This window comes from Carlito syrichta, unplaced genomic scaffold (assembly GCF_000164805.1).
Source record: "Carlito syrichta isolate Samal-C Ts95f unplaced genomic scaffold, Tarsius_syrichta-2.0.1 Scaffold314127, whole genome shotgun sequence".
Classification (NCBI taxonomy): domain Eukaryota; kingdom Metazoa; phylum Chordata; class Mammalia; order Primates; family Tarsiidae; genus Carlito; species Carlito syrichta.
The window spans coordinates 384,947-405,676 of NW_007258223.1; the positions used below are offsets into that span (position 1 = coordinate 384,947).

The window sequence follows — 20,730 nt, forward strand, 5'->3', positions numbered from 1 at the left end:
TGCTGGAATTACAGGCATGAGCACCGCACCCAGCCTAGTGGTACAATAATGTTGGTAATTGCAGACAGGTTAATTGGCTCATAATTTTAAGTAGGATTTTTGCATTTTGTTTTTTAGAGAGAGACATAATTTGACCTTTGGTATAGTAATTTGACCTTCAAATTGGCAGACCAACGTAACTTACAGTGTCTGATGAGCTGTTTTATTTTCCTAATTTCTTATTTTTTAAAAAGGTAAGAAAGACATAATTAACCAGATGGTTATTTCACAGAAGTCTTCCTATCTTTGTACCTTTTTAATGTCATTTTTTCTCTCTCTCATGAACCTTTCTGGCCATAAGGTAGTGAGTACTTTTCTCATATTCCAACCATGGATGATTCCCAGCATCCTATCTTCCTCTCCTTCTTCTTTTCATTTTTCAGGTCTTATCCCTTCTACCACTTCTTCCTGGTATTACATCAGCTACCAGCTACCTAGAAGGTGGATTAGGGCATTTATCCAACCAGCAAGTTCTACATTATTAAGTACATTGAAACTAAAAAATAGTTACGGCTTTTGTCTCAAAAACTAAGTTGGGGGCTGGGCAGAGTGGCTCACCCTGTAATCCCAGCACTTTGGGAGGTCGAGGTGAGAAGATTGCCTGAGCCCAGGGGTTTGAGACCAGCCTGAACAAGTCAATGAGACCTCATCTCTATAATAAATTTTAAAAATCAGCCTGGCATGGTGGCAGGCATCTATAGTTCCAGGTACTTGGAAGGCTGAGGCAGAAGGATTTCCTGAACTCAGCAGGTTGAGGCTGCGGCAGCCGTGAGACCCCGACTTAAAAAAAAAAAATTAAGTTAGACTTATGCCTAGACTTATTATAAATGCAAATAATTAATTTTTAATATTTAACTCTCAATTTGTTACAAATCTCTTCCTCTTTTTTTTGAGTCAGGGTCTCATTTTGTCCCCCAGGCTGGAGTGCAGTGGCATGCTCACGGCCACCACAGCCTCAACCTGCTGGTTTCAGGTGATCCTTCCACCTCAGCCTTCCAGGTAGCTGGAACCATGGGGCATGCCTCCAGAGTTGGCTAATTTTTTTGGTTTAATGTAGAGATGAGGTCTCGCCAAGTTGCTCAGGCTGGCTTGAACCCCTAGGCTCAAGCAATCCTCTCGCCTCTGCCTCCCAAAGTGATGGAATTACAGGCATGAACCACTATGCCCAGGCAATTTTCATTTTGATAATGCACCTGAACATTTCTCTGGTTTACTAACAATCAGTCTGTATTGTTCCAGCTCACTCTGTAGACAATTTGTCTTCCCATATCTACAGCTACAGGGTCAGAAGGACCCATACTGGTGGAGAAAACTATGTAGTTTCTCCATTAGGAAAGGAGGTTCAGATTGAGGATTCCTGGCTTGCTTTCATTTCTGAGAATAGTTTGGTCTTACTGGCCTAGGCTATCTTAAATCTAGAGTAACTCTGAAATACTCAGGGTAAAATAGGCAATGGTGAAAATTCTCAGAACCCTTGTAAGACAAATTAGAATTTCTTGTGTTATTTTTCTCTCATCATTCCCTGTGCTGTACTAGGCTAAATTCAATATCCCAAGGGCCACTTCCCACATGCAATTATTGAGTGCATTTTAGCCCCAGTGTAGTTCTTTAAATCTCACTAGATAACTGTGGGGATCCCATCCATGGATCAAAGTGTTAGTGATTTACAGCTCAGGAACCAAAAAAGAGCAAAATTAAAGTTTGAAAACATACAGCTTTCTCTGCCAGATTTTATTTTTTGCCAAATGTCTTAGGGTGTTTTGCATTACTGTAACAGAATACCACAGACTGGGTAATTTATAAAGAACAGAAATTTGTTTAGCTCGTGATTCTGGAATTCCAAGAACAGGGCACTGGCATCTGGCAAGGAGCCTCAGGCAGTGTCACCCCATGGTAGAAGGTGGAAGAGCACAAAAGGGCAAGAGCATGCAAGAGAACACCCAACTCACTTTTACAAGAATCTCACTGTCACATAACTGACCCACTCCCACAATGATGGCATCCATTAATCCATTTATGAGGGCAGAGCTCACATGATTCAATAATCTCTTAAAGACTAAACCTTTTATAATGTGTTCTGAACTCTGAAAAAAAAAAAAGATCCTACCTCTCACCCCTCTCTTCCTCCGAGATGCCTACCAAGGTGGCAGCTGTCTCCTGCTCAGCATCATGGCTGCCCTCAGACCCCTGGTGAAGCCCAAGATCATCAAAAAGAGGAGTTCATCCAGAGCCAGTCAGACTGATAAGTCATTATCAAGCATAACTGGCAAAAACTCAGAGGTATTGACAACAGGGCGCATGGAAAATTCAAGGGCCATATCTGGATGCCCAGCATTGGTTACGGGAGCAACAAGAAAACAAAGCACATGCTGCCCAGTGGCTTCTGCAAATTCCTGGTCCACAGTGTCAAGGAACTGGAAGTGCTGCTGGTGGGCAACAAATCTTATTGTGCTGAGATTGCTCACAATGTTTCCTCCAAGAACTGCAAAGCCATTGTAAAAAGAACAACCCAGCTAATACTCAGAGTCACCAATCCTAATGCCAGGCTGCCCAGTGAAGAAAATTAATAGACGTTCATGTGTACATTTTGTATTTAAATAAAACCAGAAAAACTGCAAAATAAAATCAAATAAAGATCCTACTTCTCAACACTGTTGAGTTTGGGATTAAGTTTCCAGCACATAAACTTTGGGGGACACTTTCAAACCATAGCAGGAAATACTATTGTACTGGTAATCCATGAACTTGAAACACCTATTGACAAAGAAGTGAAAAATCCCATGTTAACTGTAAGTGAACCATCAGAATGAGCATGAGATAGGAGAACCATTTATTTTATTTAACCAAATCTTGGCCCTGAAATATTTAACCAAAAGAAAAGAATAATTCAATGAAGTTATTTTTAATGCAGTGAAATTTATTCAAGTCATGTCTTCTGGAAATAAAAGTGGACAGCAACAAACAAAAAAGGTAGAAAAAAATAAATGTGTCCTTGATGTCTCCCCTAAAGTTAATAGTCTCCACACCTGTTTCTTTCATCTTCAGGTGATGTTAATCTTCTGTTTATTTTGCCACTCTGAATCTAAGTACCTGTAGTATATTCAGAGACTACCCTCCAAAACTTGTTCTATGTCTGTTTTTCTGACCTCAAAAAAGTAAAGGACAAAAATATGTCTGTGTGTGTGTGTGTCCTGTTGGTGGTTAAAAAGCAAACTGGGACTTCCTCTTTGAACAGTTGCCTTTTCCTCCCACACAGGGAGGATTTCATTTTGTTTGAGACTAGACACAGTTGAAACCAAACCACATATCAAAGGGAGGGCATGATGGCTAAGAAGCCCCCGAAACCAGCCCCTCGCAGGATCTTCCAGGAAAGATTAAAGATTACCGCTCTACCCTTGTACTTTGAAGGTTTTTTATTAGTCAAGAGGTCAGAATACCAGGTGAGTCCATAGATGGTAATGATAAACCTGAAACTTCTGTCTTAATGTAAAATTTAATTCATGGTGATGTGATGTGATAAAACCATCTTGTTTTTGTTGGAATTAAATCCTCCTCTCTTGGTTGGGCTCAGAAAAATGATTCCAATTTTTCATAATTTGAATGTAATGTATGGCTTAAACATATGTATATGTATGCATATAGTATATAATAACATAAATTAATATTATTTATATTAAGCTACTAATATGAAAAATTTAAACAGCAAAATTTCCAGGTAATTCATTTAACATCACAGAAGATTCTGGCTTAGGAGAAAAAAATTTTTCTTATACTTTCTCCACAACTTATTACTATGCTTCAATGATGACATGTACCATTTGGGTAAAATGCTTTTATTATTAAAATTAAATCTTCTGCTTTTATTCTCAGTCATTTGCAGTTTATGGTGATCAAATTATAAAAAATTGTAAACTTTTATAAAAAATTGTTAGAATGATAAAATTTATACTGTTTAACATTATGTATAGTTATATGTTCTAAAAATACTCTTCAAGATAGTGACTTAAAAAAGATAATACTCATGGTGCTTTGTGGGTATCAAGTACATTAAGCTACCTAAATATATTTGCTCTAAGGAAATCCACAAAACATTCCATATTTTAAATTATAAAAATTAAAACCTATAGTTAGTTAAAAATCATTGCTTTTAAAACAGTAACTGTGGATAACTTGAAATTTGTGAGTATACATAAAATTGCTCGTTACTAAAGAAAAATATTATTATTATTATTATTTTTTTTTTTTAAGTTGGAGTCTCACTCTGTCACCCAGACTGGAGTGCAGTGGTCGCTCCCAGTCACCGCAGCCTCGACCTGCTGGGCTCCAGCGATCCTTCCGCCTCAGCCTTCCAAGTAGCTGGAACTACAGCCGTGCGCTACCACGCCCGGCTAATTTTTTTGATTTATTGTAGAGATGAGGTCTCGCCAAGTTGCCCAGGCGGGTCTCGAACCTGCGGGCTCAGGCAATTCACTCACCTTGGTCTCCCAAAGCACAGGATTACAGGCTGAGCCACCAAGTCCGGCCAAGAAAAGTATGATTAACTTAGATCAAATTTTATAAAATTTTTTATTGACCAAAACCAGAAAAAAATTTAAGTGTTTTCAGAAAATCAATAAGAAATGTGTAATGATGAAAATAAAATTGAGTGGAAGATGGGTAATCCTTTTCAATATGCAGATACATTTAGGTATCAGAAGACGGTTAGGGAATAGTGGACACCAACGATCGAGAACAATACCTTTTACAAGGACAGAGGAAGCCCTACTCTTCCTCACTCCCTCTTCTTAGCCCTTAAGAAAGTATAAAGTATTGCCTCCAACATGCTGAAAAAGAATATCTATGCATAAGTATCACAGAAGTTCCTCCAGTCATCAATTGGGTGTCTTCTATTTAAAGTTCTTTTAGCATCAACTTTATTTTTTTTTTAATTTTTAATTTTAAAGATGTGGGGTACAATTCAGGGTTAAGTATACAAATGTTCATTATGCAGGTACCCTTGCTGATTAGGTGTGTCCCTGCTCCCCTCACAGATTTTCACTACTGCTAATCCTGCCCTCCCCAAGCAGTTTGCCACTACTGCCAATCCTTTTCTTACAGTATTACGATAATTATTCAAGGTCTGACTTGTGAGTGAGAACATGTGATACTCAGTTCTTCAACTTGACTTTAAAGCCTCCAATTTGTCACCAACAAAAAGTACACTGATAAGGGACCTTCTTTCTCTCTTAGTCCTTTTGACTAATTGCCCATAGAAGGTTATTAGATTATGACCTGTCAGGTCATTTTAAAATGTAGCAGAACAACTTGCATCCATATATGGCTATCTAGATTTTTGCAGGAAAGGAGTTAGCTAGAAGGATCTGGTCCTTACATCTATGGAAATGGGCCACCCCGATTCTGTAAACGTGTACAAGTGTCTGGCAATAAGGGAAGCGAGAATAGGATGTAAGAAAGATCAAGTTGATGGAGAAGGACTTGTTTATGGGAAACTTGTCAGTTTTCCTTTGAAAAGGAAAATGTAAAATCCCTAAGGAATTTGGTATTCACAGCTCAGAGAACTACAACACAAAAGTACAGACTTATGTTTGAGAATTAATATTAACCCTTTGTGTCTAGTTTGAAGCTTCTTGTATCTGTCTAAAACTACAAGCCAGAATTTTGTATCTCCTTTGATAAAAAGTGCATATAATGTAAAGTAGTAGTGTTCTTGTGCTACATGTGGGTTGAATGTTTAAAGATTTTTTTTAAAAGATTTGAAGCAGAACCTTGTCTTCTGTGTAAATGACAAGTGTAAAATCCTACCATAAAATGCTAAAAATATGCACTGTTTCAAATAAACCAAGAAATGCAGCACTAAAATAAAAAAAGCCCAAACTTGATCTGCATGCAGCCTACTTTTGTAGTTAATCCTTACTTGTACCCCACATCTCAATAACACAATAAAATTTAAAGTAATAATAAATAATATGCAACCATACTAACAAAAAAAGGTGTGCCATTGTATGGTTAGCAAAAAGTACAAGAATTTCATAATGTCAGTCAAACATGTCTTTACCTAATGGTTTTGACACTTACAGTTTGTGATCTTGTGAAGCCACGCAATCTCCCTGAGACTCAGTTTCCTCATCTATGAGATGGAGAGAATATTACTTGCCTCTCAAGGTACAATATCTGGGATACAGTAGGTGTTCAGTTCATTCATTCATTCAAGCAATGTGTACTGCGTGCCTCTTATGCACCAAACATCACTCTCAGTTCCAGAAACTATGAACAGAACACAAAGATCCTTTCTTCAAGGGGCTTATTTGAGTCGGGGCGAGGACTCCTTTACCCAATTGCTACTCTTTACCTGTTCGTAGGAAGCATGCTTTGAAACAGAATAAATAAACTATAGGCAGAGTATATAACTGGTGAAGTTCATTTGTATTTCCATTTGAATTTACAGCAAAGTACCTTTTATTTGCATGTTAGGAAGGAGAGAACATGAAAACACCACCTACTTACTTATGTGGTAGTCTCAGGGATTAGAGGGTAGCATACATAAAACACCTGGCTTACACTAAAGGTTAGATTCATTTTCTCCCTCTTTCATCACTTACCACGTTTTTATTAACAAACTGGAATCAGTTTGGGCTGGGCAAGTAATATGGATCAAGTAATATGGTGACAATTACAATGCTTGAAAATAGAAGCAATGAGAAAATCTAAGGAAAATAAGTGGGATTTTCAAGCAACTGGCAGCAAAGTACCAGGGAACCTTCAACAGAAAGTTTATACAGCCAGGCCATCTTTGGAGCTAATGAGCTGGAGGAAGTTGAGAGACTGCTCATGTAACTCGGAACATTTAAACTAGAAAAAAAACCCCAAGGAGTAACCTGGTTTATAAAGAGATTTCACGTGGGGGGGGTGTTTCTTAGTCATTTTTGCGATCAAGCACTTTTACGAATTTAAGAAATTTTGCCCCAGAAAAATGTGCCAACATACATCATTTTGCACACAATTCCAGAAAAGATAATGTAGGAAGATTTACTTAGACCACAGCACTAGGATTCTGAGTTTACCAGGAAGATGTTCTTAATAATAATAGCTATTAAATGCCACAGTGGGATACCAACGGCATCACAGTTTTTATAAATGGAATAATTTTCTCATTTTTCTGGGACTGTTTGAAAATAAGAGGAAGTTTGAGCAACATCTTATAGTTCTTTCAATCTGTGATATGCTAAAGTTCAAAAACAATGTGTGGACCAGGTGTGATGGCTCACGCCTGTAATCCCAGCACTTTAGGAAGCTGAGGTCAGATGATCACTTGAGCCCAGGAGTTCGAGACTTGCGTGGGCAACACAGTGAGACCTCATCTGCAGGGATTAGGCAGGGGGCAGTGAGAATCACCTTGGCATGGTGGTGCATGCCTATAGTCCCAGCTACTCAGGAAGCTGAGATGGGAGGATCACTTGAGTGCAAGAGGTCGAAGATGCAGTGAGCCAGGATCGTGTCACCGTATGCCAGTCTGGGTTACAGAGTTAGGCCCTATTTCAAACAAAATAAAAAACCCAACAACTATGTGTGTAATATGTCTTATTAGTCTGAACATCAGAATGTAGTCATCATAGCTTTTAAAATATCATTTTTCTAACTAGTCCTCTACTTACCTCCAATTCATTTAGAAAATGTTTATGGCTATCTAAGTTGCACTCTCAAACACAGTTCTGAATGACAGTGATCTCCAAATTTTTAAAATAACACACTACTTTCAAGAAAACATTTTGAGCACAAATCCCTAATATAAGACTATTTATTCATTTAGAAAAATATAAGTATTCCTGTACTAGTACTCCATGTAAATTACTAAATATATGTAGAAAATAAATTAAGATGAAATAAATGCAATATAATTAGATATTCTAAAATTTCCTTTCACAATGGATCATCTTGCGCACATTTGGGGTTTATACATCCCACTTTGGAGAATGCTATGCAACATTCTTCCTTAGGCAATTGTACTTTATTTGCTCTCAAGAAAAAAAAATGGGAACTTTTTTTTATTGGGGAAGAGGAATAGAGAGTAAATTAACTGGAGTTTGCATTATAAGTCCTTTTTTACTAGTTACATCAATGAGAAAAGAGCACTGGGAAGTCAGAAGATAAAACTTATCAGTCCAGTTCTGGAATTTGTGCAATTGATTTACATCCTATAATCTGCTTCCTTCTTTGTAAATGGATCATTACTCTCTTGCATAACTGAACGTGTTCTGTGGTGACTAAATGGGCTATATAATAATGGATACTTCTTTTGAGGTCTGACATATGGTGGATATCATGATAGGCTCTTAAGGTCCTGTCACACTGATTCTCACGGTAACTCTGTTGGGTAGAAATTATTTTATCCTTTTCACAGATGAGTGAGTTGTGGCTCTCAGAGGTATGTTCAAGATTCCTTACCCATTAAGGAGCCTCGCTTGGACTGGATTGTAATGTACTTAACATTATGCTGCCTCTCAAAATCAAGATCAAATTCCATTTGATCGTAGGCTTCCAACAGTAGAGATCTCTAATCACTAGGTATTTCATCACACTAAGCGAAACAATAAGCTCAACAGACTTGCAAAATCATTTGTTTATCTTATTTTATTTTATTTTTTTTGAGTTGGAGTCTCATTGTCACCCAGGTTGGAGTGCAGTGGCATGCTCATGGCCACCGCAACCTTGACCTGCTGGGTTCAGGCTATCCTTTCTGCTTCAGCCTTCCAAGTGCTTGGAACTACAGGTGTACACCACCACATCTGGCTAATTTTTAAAATTTATTGTAGAGATGAGGTCTACGCCAAGTTGCCCAGGCTTGTCTTGAGCCCCGGGCTCAGGCAGTCCTCTTGCCTTTGCCTCCCAAAGTGCTGGGATTACAGGCGTGAGCCACCACGCCAGGCCCCACTATTTGTTTAACTGAATGAAAATAAGACAGTGATCTTAAATTCTAAATACAAGGTCATCTAATTATTATGAGGCTAGTGATGAATTCAGTCCCTTTTTTTACTTCAGTGATTAAGCATAAATGATTGTTAAAAAATAAAAAATCTATAGTTCTGGCTACCTGGAAGGCAGAGGTGGAAGGATCACCTGAGCCCAGCAGGTTGGCACGGGGGTGACCATGAGCATGCCACTGCACTCCAGCCTCGGCAACGGAGTGAGACTCCAACTCAAAAAAAAGAAAAAAAAGAAAGAAACTTGTACTAAATGTATTTTATCCAAAGATGTGCCCTCCAGAATTAAATTCTAAAATGTTTAAGTATCTCCATAAATATAAATATGATATAGAGATAGATAGATAGAAAGATAGATAGATAGATAGATAGATAGATAGATAGATAGATAGATAGATAGATGTTATTTACGGAGATTGATACTTATAGATGATTCAGATTATACTGGTATTCCTGAAGCCTTATCAGTAGCTGCATCAAGACCGTGACCTATAGGTGTCCACACACTGAACTCAGGTTTGGTCTGTGCTTACATTTGTGGCTAGGGTTGCAGTTCACAGGGCCTATTGCTATTTGTAACCTCCAACCACTTTTTTTTTTCAAGGCTGCCTTTGCTGTTAACTCAGTGCCCTTATACTACTAGTTTCTTCCCTCATTTAATAAATCCTCCTTGAGAGTTTCCACAAATCTATAGGTTTCCTTACCTGTAAAACTTCTATTTTTCCCTTTCTAGCTCTACCCAACTCGTATCATTCTCTTGTTACTGAATACCTCTATAATTTTTCTCAGGAGCACAAATGGATGTCTGTATGTATATACAGAGGGAATATTTTATTTTATTATACGGATATGAGGTACAAGTGAGGAATTACTACATAAGTAGGCTTTATGCAGGTGAAGTTTGGGTTTCCAACTGGCCCTCACTTCCCCTGGTAGCGGACCAGGACCCTTTGTGTTGAGCCTCCTTCCTTCCTCCCCTAGCAGTGCCCGGCAACTGCCAATCCCTCCCTTGTGCTCATGTGTCTATTGTTTCAGGGCCCACTTATGAGTGAGAACATGCAGTATTCAGTTCTTTGTTGCTGTGATCACTTAGTATGATGGTCTCTAACTTCATCCAATTTGCTGTGAAGTCCGTGATTTTGTTCTTCTTTATGACTGTATAATACTCCATGGTGTATATATGCCACATTTTCTTTATTCAGTCCACTTTTGATGTGCAGTAGAGTTGCTTTCATGTTTTTGTTATGGTAAGTAGTGTGGCAATAAACATGCGTGTGCAGGTGTCTTCTTGGTAGAATGATTTATGTTCCTCCAGGTGTATTCCCAGAAGATGGACTGTGGATCATATAGAAGTAAATTTTTAATTATTTTAGAAATCATCACGTTGCTTTCCATAGAGATTGAACTAGCTCACACTTCCACCAACAGTGTAGAATTGTTCTCTTTTCACCACACCTGTACCAGTATCTGTTGTTTTTTGACTTATTAATGGCAGCCATCCTTATTGGAGTTAGGTGGTATCTCCTTGTAGTTTTGATTTACATTTCTCTGATTGGTAAGGCTGAGCATTTTCTCATGTGTCTGTTGGCTGCTTGTATGTCTTCTTTTGACAGATGTCTGTTCATGTTCTTTGTCTACTCTTTTAATGGTGTTTGTTTTTTTCCTTTTACTTCATTTGAGTTCCTTGTAGATTCTGGATGTTAGGTCTTTGCCAGATACATAATGTGTAAATATTTTCTCCCATTCTGTGGGTTTTTTCTTTACTCTCCTAATGGTATCTTTTGCTGTGCAAAGAATTTTCAGTTTGATGAAGTCCCACTTGTCTATCTTAGCTTTTATGGCCTTCACTTTGGGGGACTATTTCAAGAATCGGTTGCCTACTCTGATGTGCATAAGGATGTTTCCTATGTTTTCTTCTAGAATTCTTATAGTTTGAGGTTTAACGTTTAGGTTTTTGATTCATTTTGAGTTGATTTTTGTATATAGTGATAGGTAGGGATCCAGTTTCATTCCTCTGCATGTGATTAGCCAGTTTTCCCAGCACCATTTGCTAAATATGGTCTCCTTTCCCCAGTGATTGTTATTCGTGGCTTTGTCAAAGATGAGTTGGTTGAGAGACCATGTTTTTGCCTCTCGAATCTCTTTCCTGTTCCATTAGTTTTTGTGTCTATTCTTGTACCAATGCCAGGCTGTTTTAGTTACTCTAGCCTTGTAATAAAGTCTAAAGTCTGGAAGTGTGATACCTCCTGCTTTGCTCTTTTTGCTGAGGATTATTTTGGCTATTCGTGCTCTTTTTTTGTTTCCATATGAATTTCTGTATTCTCATTTCCAGGTCTGAGAAGAATGATGTTGGCAATTTGATGGGCATTGCATTAAATCTGTAGATTGCCTTGGGTAGGATGGACATCTTGACAATATTCATTCTGGAACTCAATAAATTTTGACTGGCTATTATTGATACTAGTTTTTCTATCTTATGGCAAATTAATACCATGCTAATGAGGCTAATTAAGATGAACAGAATGGTAGACTTTGACTTCAGGTTTTTCTCTTGCTTTCCTTTCCTCCAAGAATCATATACTCTTGGGGTTGGACTCGATCTTAGAAGCCATACTGCCATACTTTAGTTAAACTACACAACTGATAATTAAGCTCCCTGAACAATATACATTCCCTACAGTCTCATCTCCTCCTGCATGCTCCTCACTTCCTTCCAAATTCTAAAATACAGAATAGCCTTGACATGCTTTTCATTGCAGAGGCTTATCACTAGAGCATGACTAGTCTTCTTAGATTCACACAAATGAAGATCGGTAATTTACTTTTATTATTGACAAAGTGTATCAATGGGTGGTTTAGATTTAAGGCCAAAGCCAGGCATGGTGGTTCATTCCTGTAATCCCAGAACGTTGGGAGGCCAAGGCAAGAGGATTGGTTGAGCCTAGGAGTTCAAGACCAGACTAGGCAACATAACGAGACCTTGTCTCTACAAAAAATCAAAAAATTAGCTGGGTTGATGGCACATGCCTATAGTCCCAACTACTTGAGAGGCTGAGGTGGAAGGATCACCAGAATCCAGGAGGCTGCAGTAAGCCATGACCATATTCCTGCACTCCAGCTTGGGTGACAGAGGGAGAACCTATGTCAAAACAAACAAACAAACAAGCAATAGCAAAAACAACAAAAGAACTTAAGGCCAAAATTGTACTAATGTTGTACCTCAGACTTAGGGAGCTTTAAGCCACCTTGAGTCATTGACTCAGCTTCAGAGCCACAAGTCTGCACTTCTTGGAAGCCCTTTGCCACATGGCAGGGAACAGACTGCACTGTGAGTGGACAGGAGGGGCCTGAGCTGAGTATGCTCCCTCCCAAGCCCACCTGTTAGATACTCAGTCCTACTCTCTACAAAAGACATGATTCACTCTGGCAGCACTGTGCAAACAGATTGGAAAGTGTAACAAGGTGGTAAAAAGACCAGCTAAAGGGCTACTGTAACAGCAATAACACTTTGCAGCCTATGTGAAAAGAAGAAAAGAAAAAACTTCAGGTGGGGTTGAAATTAAGATATCTTGTCTTATTAAATGACGTGATTCTGAGACATATCAGGTATACATTGGGCATCTGGATTCCAGACAGGAGGAATAACCTCTCTGCCTCATATTATAATTGCTCCTTTGGGGAACATCTAGTGGTTGATCCTTCAATCATATGCCCTTTTGAATTTTTCTTTTCTCCAGCAATGTGTTCTTTGTTCAAGAGGCATCAGCAGGTTCATTACATGCTATAGCCGGCTCTCAACTTGGGGGGGGGGCGGTAGGATGGAATGGAAAAACGACCCAAGTTCCAACTCTGCCACTGAGGTAGACTGCAGTAATACTACTAATTTATTCAAGTCACACTTTATGCACTCCCCGTTTTGAGGTGTGTGACTTTTCCATTCCTTCCACAAAGAGGTTGAGTCTATTTTTCTGACCTTTGGACTGAATCATGTGACGTGATTTGGTAAATGTGACAACAACAGAGACTTAGCATGAGCTTGCACATTGGATTTTGCTCTCTCGCTCCTGGGAATCCTTCTGACAGCATGTGACCAAGACTGGGCTAGTTAACAGAAGGATAAGAGACCACAGGGAGGGAGACTCCATTTGTCCTGAGTTTCTCAATCATTTCTGCATCTCTAGCTAAAACCCTAAGACAAGTCGGTGAGGCCACCCGAGACCATTCAGCCACAGCCAAGTAGACCTAGATCAGAGAAAACATCAGCCAGCCACAGAATGGTGAGAAATAGAAAAGGTTGGCTTATTTTAGTCCACTAAGTTGTAGGGTGACTTGCTAATGGAAAAAGCTTACTAATATAGCACCTTAGTAGCCATGAAGACAAAGGGAGAAAATAGTTCAACCAAGAACATGAGAAAAAAGTGGTAGGTTGTAATTCAGAATGAATGTAATATTTAGCTTCCTGGGAGCCAGAGAATTAAAAGCAAAAGTGGGTGATAGAGTTTCCATTATTTGAGAAAATAAGTATATAAATTCTGAAGAGGTGACAAACATTTTTTCTTTTTTAGTTGGTGTCTCATTCGTTTGTCCAGGCTGGAGTGCAGTGGCACACTCACAGCCACTTCAGCCTTGACCTGCTGGGCTCAGGTGATCCTTCTGTCTCAGCATTTCAAGTAGCTGGAACTATAGGTGTGCACTACCACACCTGGCTAATTTTTTGATTAACTGTAGAGATGAGGTCTCAACAAGTTGCCCAGACTGCTCTTAAACCCCAGGGCTCTCACCTCAGCCTCTCAAATGCGCGGGATTACAGGCTTGAGTCACTGTGCCTGACCTGGTGACAAACATTTTACTAGTAAAAATAAAAATAATAAATTATATGTTGTGATTGAACAGACACAAAATACCATAAAGTATCTTCACATTAATAAAAAAAGAGAAAGCAGTTCTTCATGTGAATTTCTTCTACTAATCCTCAATATATAAGTCATGATGGTTGAACAAGTTGCAGGAATTCAACTTATTAAACCCTGAAGGAATGAACAACATGTCAATTAAACTAACTGAAATTTTTAAGAACATACTTTTGGAAAGAGCTAAGTATGAAGGTAAGTCTTTAAATATGGAAGGCTTTATTGCCATTCTTTTATAATATAGACACCTTTCATATTTATTTAAATAAACTTTCACTTGAGTAAATTGGGAGTCTGAACAGATTATTTATATTTTTTAAACTTAAAAGTTGTGTTACTATGAAACCCATAGTAATGTGAATTTATTAATAATTAAATATTCACCACATGAATGAAACTTGGATTTCAAAGCTCAGTTTTCATGGTATTAAATTTTTATCAATTTCTCACATTTCCTTGATCTATGCCAATAATATATACTACTTATTGAACCCCAACTATGAGCCATATACTCTGCTAAGTGCTTTACATATATTAATTCATTCAGTCTTTTCATCTGTTGTAGAAGGTAGATATGATATGCTTCTCCAATCCTGGGCCCTTAAATGGCCCATCTTACATGTGCAAGCTTCCACTGAAACTGTATAAAAAGTCTTAAGTCAATGAGGAAAATTTTGGAAAATGATTTACATAAACACAAATTAAGTTACAGTCATAAACCAGGCATGATGGCTCATACCTGTAATCCCAGCGCTTTGGGAGGCCAAGGCAGGAAGATCGCTCGAGCCCAAGAGCTTGAAGATGTGGTGAGCTACAATTGCACCACTGTACTTCAACCTGGGTGAACAGAGCAAGACTCTGTCTCTAAAGAAAAAATAATTTTTAAAAAATGACTGTCACGAGTCACTTAGCGATAGGAATACATGCTGAGAAATGCATTGTTACGTGATTTCATCATTGTGTGAACATCATACAGTTTACTTCTACAATCCGATGGTATAACCTATTACACACCTAGGCTGTGTGGTATACCCTGTTGCTCCTAGGCTACAAACTTGTGCAGCATGTTGTTGTACTATATACAGTAGAGAATTGTAACCCAGTGGTAAAGATATCTGAACATAGAAAAGGTAGAGTGAAAATATGATATAAAGGATAAAAAATGATACATCTGCCTAGGGCGCTTACCATGAATGAGACTTGCAGGACTGGAGTGGCTCTGGGTGAGTCCATGAGTGAGTGGTGAGTCACATGAAGGCCCAGGATATTCCTGTCCACTCCTGTAGGCTTCATAAACACTGTACAGTTAGGCTCCACTACAGCCATCTTAAAAAAAAAGTCTTTCTTCAACAATAAATTAACTTTAGCTTACTGTAACTCTTTTACTTTCTTAAATTTTTAAAACTTTTTGACATCTGAATAATATTTAGCTTAAGACAAAAACACATTGTACAAAAATATTTTCTTTATATTCTTTTTCTATAAGCTTTTTTCGATTAAATTTTTTCTTTACCTTTTAAGCTTTTTTGTTAAAAATGAAGACACAAACACACACATTAGCCTAGGCTTACACAGGTTAGGATCATCCATATTACTGTCCTCCACCTTTCTATCTGTTCCACTGGAAGGTTTTTAGGGACATAGCATGCACAAAGCTGTCACCTCCTGTGATAACAATGCCTTCTCTGGAATACTACATTTTCTCTTTTTTTTTTTTTTTTTTTTTGAGTCAGTGTCTCACTCTGTCACCCAGGCTGGAATGCAGTGGGGCGATCATAGCCCACTGCAGCCTTGACCTCCTAGACTTAGGCAATCCTTCCATCTCAGCCTTCCGAGTAGCTGGGACTATAGAATGTGCCACTATGCCTGGCAAATTTTTAGTATTATTTTGTAGATACAAGGTCTCACTAGGTTGTCCAGGCTGGTCTTGAACTCATGGGCTCAACCAATTCTCCTGCCTCTGCCTCCCAAAGTGCTGGGATTACAGGTGTGAGCCACCATGCCTGCCCAATTTTTAAAAAAATAAGTAGTAGGAGTACATGCTAAAGTAATGATTTAAAAGTATGGTATAAACCAGTAACATAGCAATTTAATTATCAAGTACTATGTACTGTAAATTACTATATTTGCTATATTTGTACAACTAGCAACGCAGTTGTTTGTTTATACCAGCATCACCACAAACACCTGCGTAATGCACTGGACTATGACATTATGACAGTTATGATGCCACTAGGCAATAGGAATTTTTCAGCTCCATTATAATGGGACAGCCACCATATCCATGATTCATCATTGACCAAACATCACTATGTAGCACATGACTATATATCCTTATCTAAAACATTATACTAAAGTAAAATTAATTCCAGAATTATTTAGTCAATAATTAAATATAAGCTGGATGTGATGGCTCACACCTGCAATCCCACTATACAGGAGGCTGTGGTGGGCGAATCACTTGAGCCCAAGAGTTGGAGATTCCAGCCTGGGCAACATAGCAAGACTCCAGAACCCATCTCAGGAAAAAAAAAAAAGAATTAAATGTAAAGCTAAGCTATACAAATTAAATGAATTATTCAAAATAAAGAAGAGTCTTATATCATACAAACAATTAAGAAAGTTAAAAGAAAAATGACAATAGGAAAATCATTGAATACATACCAATGAAATGATGCTTACCATTTCCTTCCCACAGGAGTATAAACATTATTGGACAGAGTTGAGAGGAACTACACTCTTCTTCTACACTGACAAAAAAAGTACAGTAGTAAGTAGCTATTGGATTCCGTTTTCCCCCAAAATACCCTTTTCACATAGCATATTATTTATTTTGGATTTTCTGACATCCCACAATGAAGGTGCTGTAGTAAAATCAATTCAAATAAGAAAACTTAAATCTGTGAGAACTGTCAGTTACAATAAGAACAATGGCAAAATGTCCTGGGCACCTCAGAAGAAGGTATTCACTTTGCATTCTTTTTTCCTTTGCAGTCTTTTCTTTCTCATTCTGATTATTAAAACTTCATTAAAAAGTGGTTAGCTGATCATAGTGGCATGTGCCCACAGAGGACTGCTCTTGAGCCCAGAAGTTTGAGGTGTGGTGAGACATGATCGTGTCATTGCACTCCAACCCGGGTGACAGTGAGACCCCTGACTCAAAAAAAAAAAAAAAAAAAAAAGAGAGAAAAGAAAAAGAAAAGAAAAAAAATGGCTGGTCCAGTGGTGTTTACAACAAATTGATCACAACTAGTTATAGATTTATTTGTTCCTTCTCCATTCCCACTATTTCACTTGCCTAGCTTAAAAATAGGAATAAAAATAAAATAAAAAGTGAAAATTTAACTAGGCATACGGATATAAATGGTTTAATACCAAATGATAACTTCAATTTCCCCCACTTTTTATCTTGTTGTCACATACAGTTATAATCTGAAAGGAACAAGATGATCTCCATAGCATCATAACATATAAAGCCACAGTTTTTCTAAAAAGACAAAGACATACCCCAAAAAGCAGGACTTCTAAGAGCTTAAGTATGAGAATAACAATACAGAGATTCTGAGATTTCAACTTCTGATTGTGTTACATTTTATCCAGGAATAAAATGTAGTATTTTACTATCAAATGCTTGCCTACCTTGGAATGCTGTACTTACAAAAGATTTTTGAGTTAGTAACTTGTTTAAAAATATAAACAATCTGGGTTGGGCTCGGTTCAACCTGTAATCCCAGCACTTTGGGAGGCCTAGGCGAGTGGACTGCCTGAGTCTGAGGGTTCAAGACCAGCCTGGGAAATTTGGTGAGACAATGACCCTGTCTCTACAATAAGTAAAAAATTAGCCGGGCGTTAGCGCGTGCCTGTAGTTCCAGCCACTTGGAAGGCTGAGGCGGAAGGATTGCCGGAGACCAGCAGGTAGATGCTGGGGTGGCTGTGAGCACGCCACTGCACTCCTGCCCCGGTGACAGAGTGAGACTCTAGTTTAAAAACACACACACACACACACACACACACACACATTCTGGCGCTGGATATAGTAGCCTGCGTTTCTTAGAATATCATTATTAGATGCCCAGATCTAATAAAAGAGACAGAAAAAGAACCTGTGTGATGTATTCCACCTGCGACATTTCAGTGCTAACTAGCCAGAAACTGTTTAAAAACAAAAACCAAAAAACGAACGTCGTCTTTCATTCGAATTCTGGAAAAACAAGATTTATACAAGTGTATTTTTAAATAACATCATAAAATTTTTTTAAAAATTAATTTCTGTTGTGGATTCCAATTTTCTGCCGGTGTCAGTAAATATGAAAGACCCTCCTCTAAACTTGTATAATGCACAGTAAACAAGGGAGCAGTTTTTGCTCACTAACTATGTGGCAAGAGGCAGTACAGCTCAGTGATTGGGAGTCTGGACTCTTCAGACAGGCTACCTGGGTGTTCATCCTGGCCTTGCACGGTTCACTGTGGAATATTGGGCTAATTACCTGACTTCTCTGGGTCTCGGTGTACCAGACAGGGAACACCAGCAGGAAACAGATGACATCTCAAACTGGCCTATTGGAAGAGAGTTTGACAAAGGTTTAACAAGTATGCAAACCAGTGGACAGGGGTAGCAAAATCATCAAGGATAATACAGAACCCTGTCACCAGGCCTAGGAATGAGAGGAAAGAGCGGAAGAGTAGTCAGGAGAGTTGTGTGATGACTGCCTTGAGTACAATCTTTTTTTTTGAGTCGGAGTCTCACTCTGTCGGAGCCACCGAGCCCGGCTAGTACAATCTTTGATGGAGGTAGCAACTGCACAAGGGAATAAATACCCAACCTCACTCTGCCAGTTTCCTGTCCATATTCTTTAGTGGTCCAACCCAACAGGAAAGCAAAGGGTAAGGGAGTTCCTTGATGTTGTCCATTTAAGTGCCTCTCCTGATACAGAGTGTTGGGTGGTGAAGGGATAAAAGTAATCTCGTCCACGTATGGTGGCTCATGCCTGCAATTCCAGCACTTCAGGATGCTTAGGCGGGAGGATCTCTTGAGACCAGGAGCTTGATACCAGCTTGAGAAACATAGTGAGACCACCCCCTTCTCCACAAAAAGTACAAAACAAAAATAGCCAGGCGTAGTGGTGCCTGCCTGTAATCCCAACTACTTGGGAGGCTGAGGTGGGAGGATGGCTCAAGCCCAGGAGTTCAAAGTTGCAGTGAGCTATTATGGTGCCACTGTACTCTGGTCTGGGCAACATAGTAAGACCCAGTGTTTAAAAAACAACAACAAAAAACTGAATCTAGAGGAGCAAACAAAAGGTCTCCAACATACTCAGTCTTCAAATCTTTAAAATTAGAATAAAAACAGTAGCCCGTTTCATCATTTCAAAAGAATTAAATGATAGACTTCAAGTACATGTAAGGACCTAAGAGACTAAGTGGCACACTGTAAGCATTGAAGCATTTTACATTCATTATCTCATTTAATTCTCACAACTCTGCAGAGCGGGCGCTATTTTAATCCCCACTTTATAACTGAGAATAATCATGTTTAGTGATTAAGAAATTGTACAAGATCAGACAGTTAATAAAAAAGGTACAATCCAAGTCTTGCTTCTAAACTAGGTTTCTTAATCACTATGCCACGAGGAGATTGTTCTAATGAAATGCTGCAGAATTGCCCATCTACCAGTTTTGTTAAAAGAGAGTACAGACTTTTAGGGAAGTTAATTGGGTGATAGTCTCAGGAGAAAGCCTGGGATAGACCAGGTGAGAACTGAAAATATTTAGCCTACAGCAGAGAAGAATTTTAAGCTGCCTTTGAATATTTAAAAGGGTCACTGAATCTCTTTAGTGCTATTCCAGAGAAAGGGATTAGGACCAATGGATGGAAACTGGAGAAAAGCTGTGACTCAACACAAGAAAAAACTTGCTAGGGGTAGGCAGAGCTGTTTAGGAGGCATGAGTTCCTTGTGGTTAGAGATATTCAAACACAGGCTGGACAATTAATAGAAGGATACCCAGGACGAGATTAAGTGTCAGATGGCAGCTAGTTTAGATAGATGACCTTTAAGACTCTTTACAACACTACATTAAAAACAAAAAGATACAGCTTTCTTCCCTCTAATCAATAGATCGTCTCGCTGCACTCTATCTAACTCTGCCACCTCTTCCTGTTGCTTCCCCCTTTATTGCAGCAAAGCTCGCTGAGCTTGAGCTAGACAATCCATCAGAAAAATATTTTTAATTTTAGATTCTGTATTCCTTTCCTTGTCCTTCTCCTTTGTTTTTTTCAATTTTATTTATGTTCAAAATTGACATATAACATGTTCTGATACATATATGTATGTGTGTGTATGTGTGTATATATATATATATATATATATATATATATATATATATATATAGTGACATTTAAAAAAATTTTTTTATTTTTGATTTGGAGTCTCACTCTGTCGCCCAGGCTGGAGTGCAGTGGCATGCTCATGGCCACTCCAGTGTCGACCTGCTGGGCTCAAGTGATCCTTCTGCCTCAGCTTTCCAAGTAGCTGGAACTACAGGCATGCGCTGCCACGCACGGCTAATTTTTTACTTATTGTAGAGACAAGATCTCGCCAAGTTGCCCAGGCTGGTCTCAAACTGGCAGGTTCAGGCAATCCACCCGCCTCGGCCTCCCAAAGTGCTGGGATTACAGGCTGAGTCACTGAGCCCAGCCGTGACATTATTAAATTGAAAATAAATAGACTAACTCAAACTTACCCTCAATCTCATTCATGTAGAAATAGCTCTGGAAAAAAAATTATTCACCAATTTTTTTTTTT

The 20,730-nt window shown here is 38.6% G+C and overlaps 1 protein-coding gene across 1 annotated transcript in view; it reads left to right on the plus strand.

Moving 5' to 3' along the window:
* The first annotated feature begins 3,238 nt into the window (after nt 1-3,238).
* The window catches only part of STAP1 (signal transducing adaptor family member 1), a 48,410-nt gene continuing 30,918 nt past the window's right edge, over nt 3,239-20,730 (plus strand). Inside the window, exons 1-2 of the mRNA XM_008071145.1 lie at nt 3,239-3,479; nt 16,626-16,697. Of these exons, the coding sequence (XP_008069336.1) occupies nt 3,360-3,479; nt 16,626-16,697 (192 nt within the window). The 5' untranslated portion in view covers nt 3,239-3,359. The remainder of the gene's footprint in view (nt 3,480-16,625; nt 16,698-20,730) is intronic.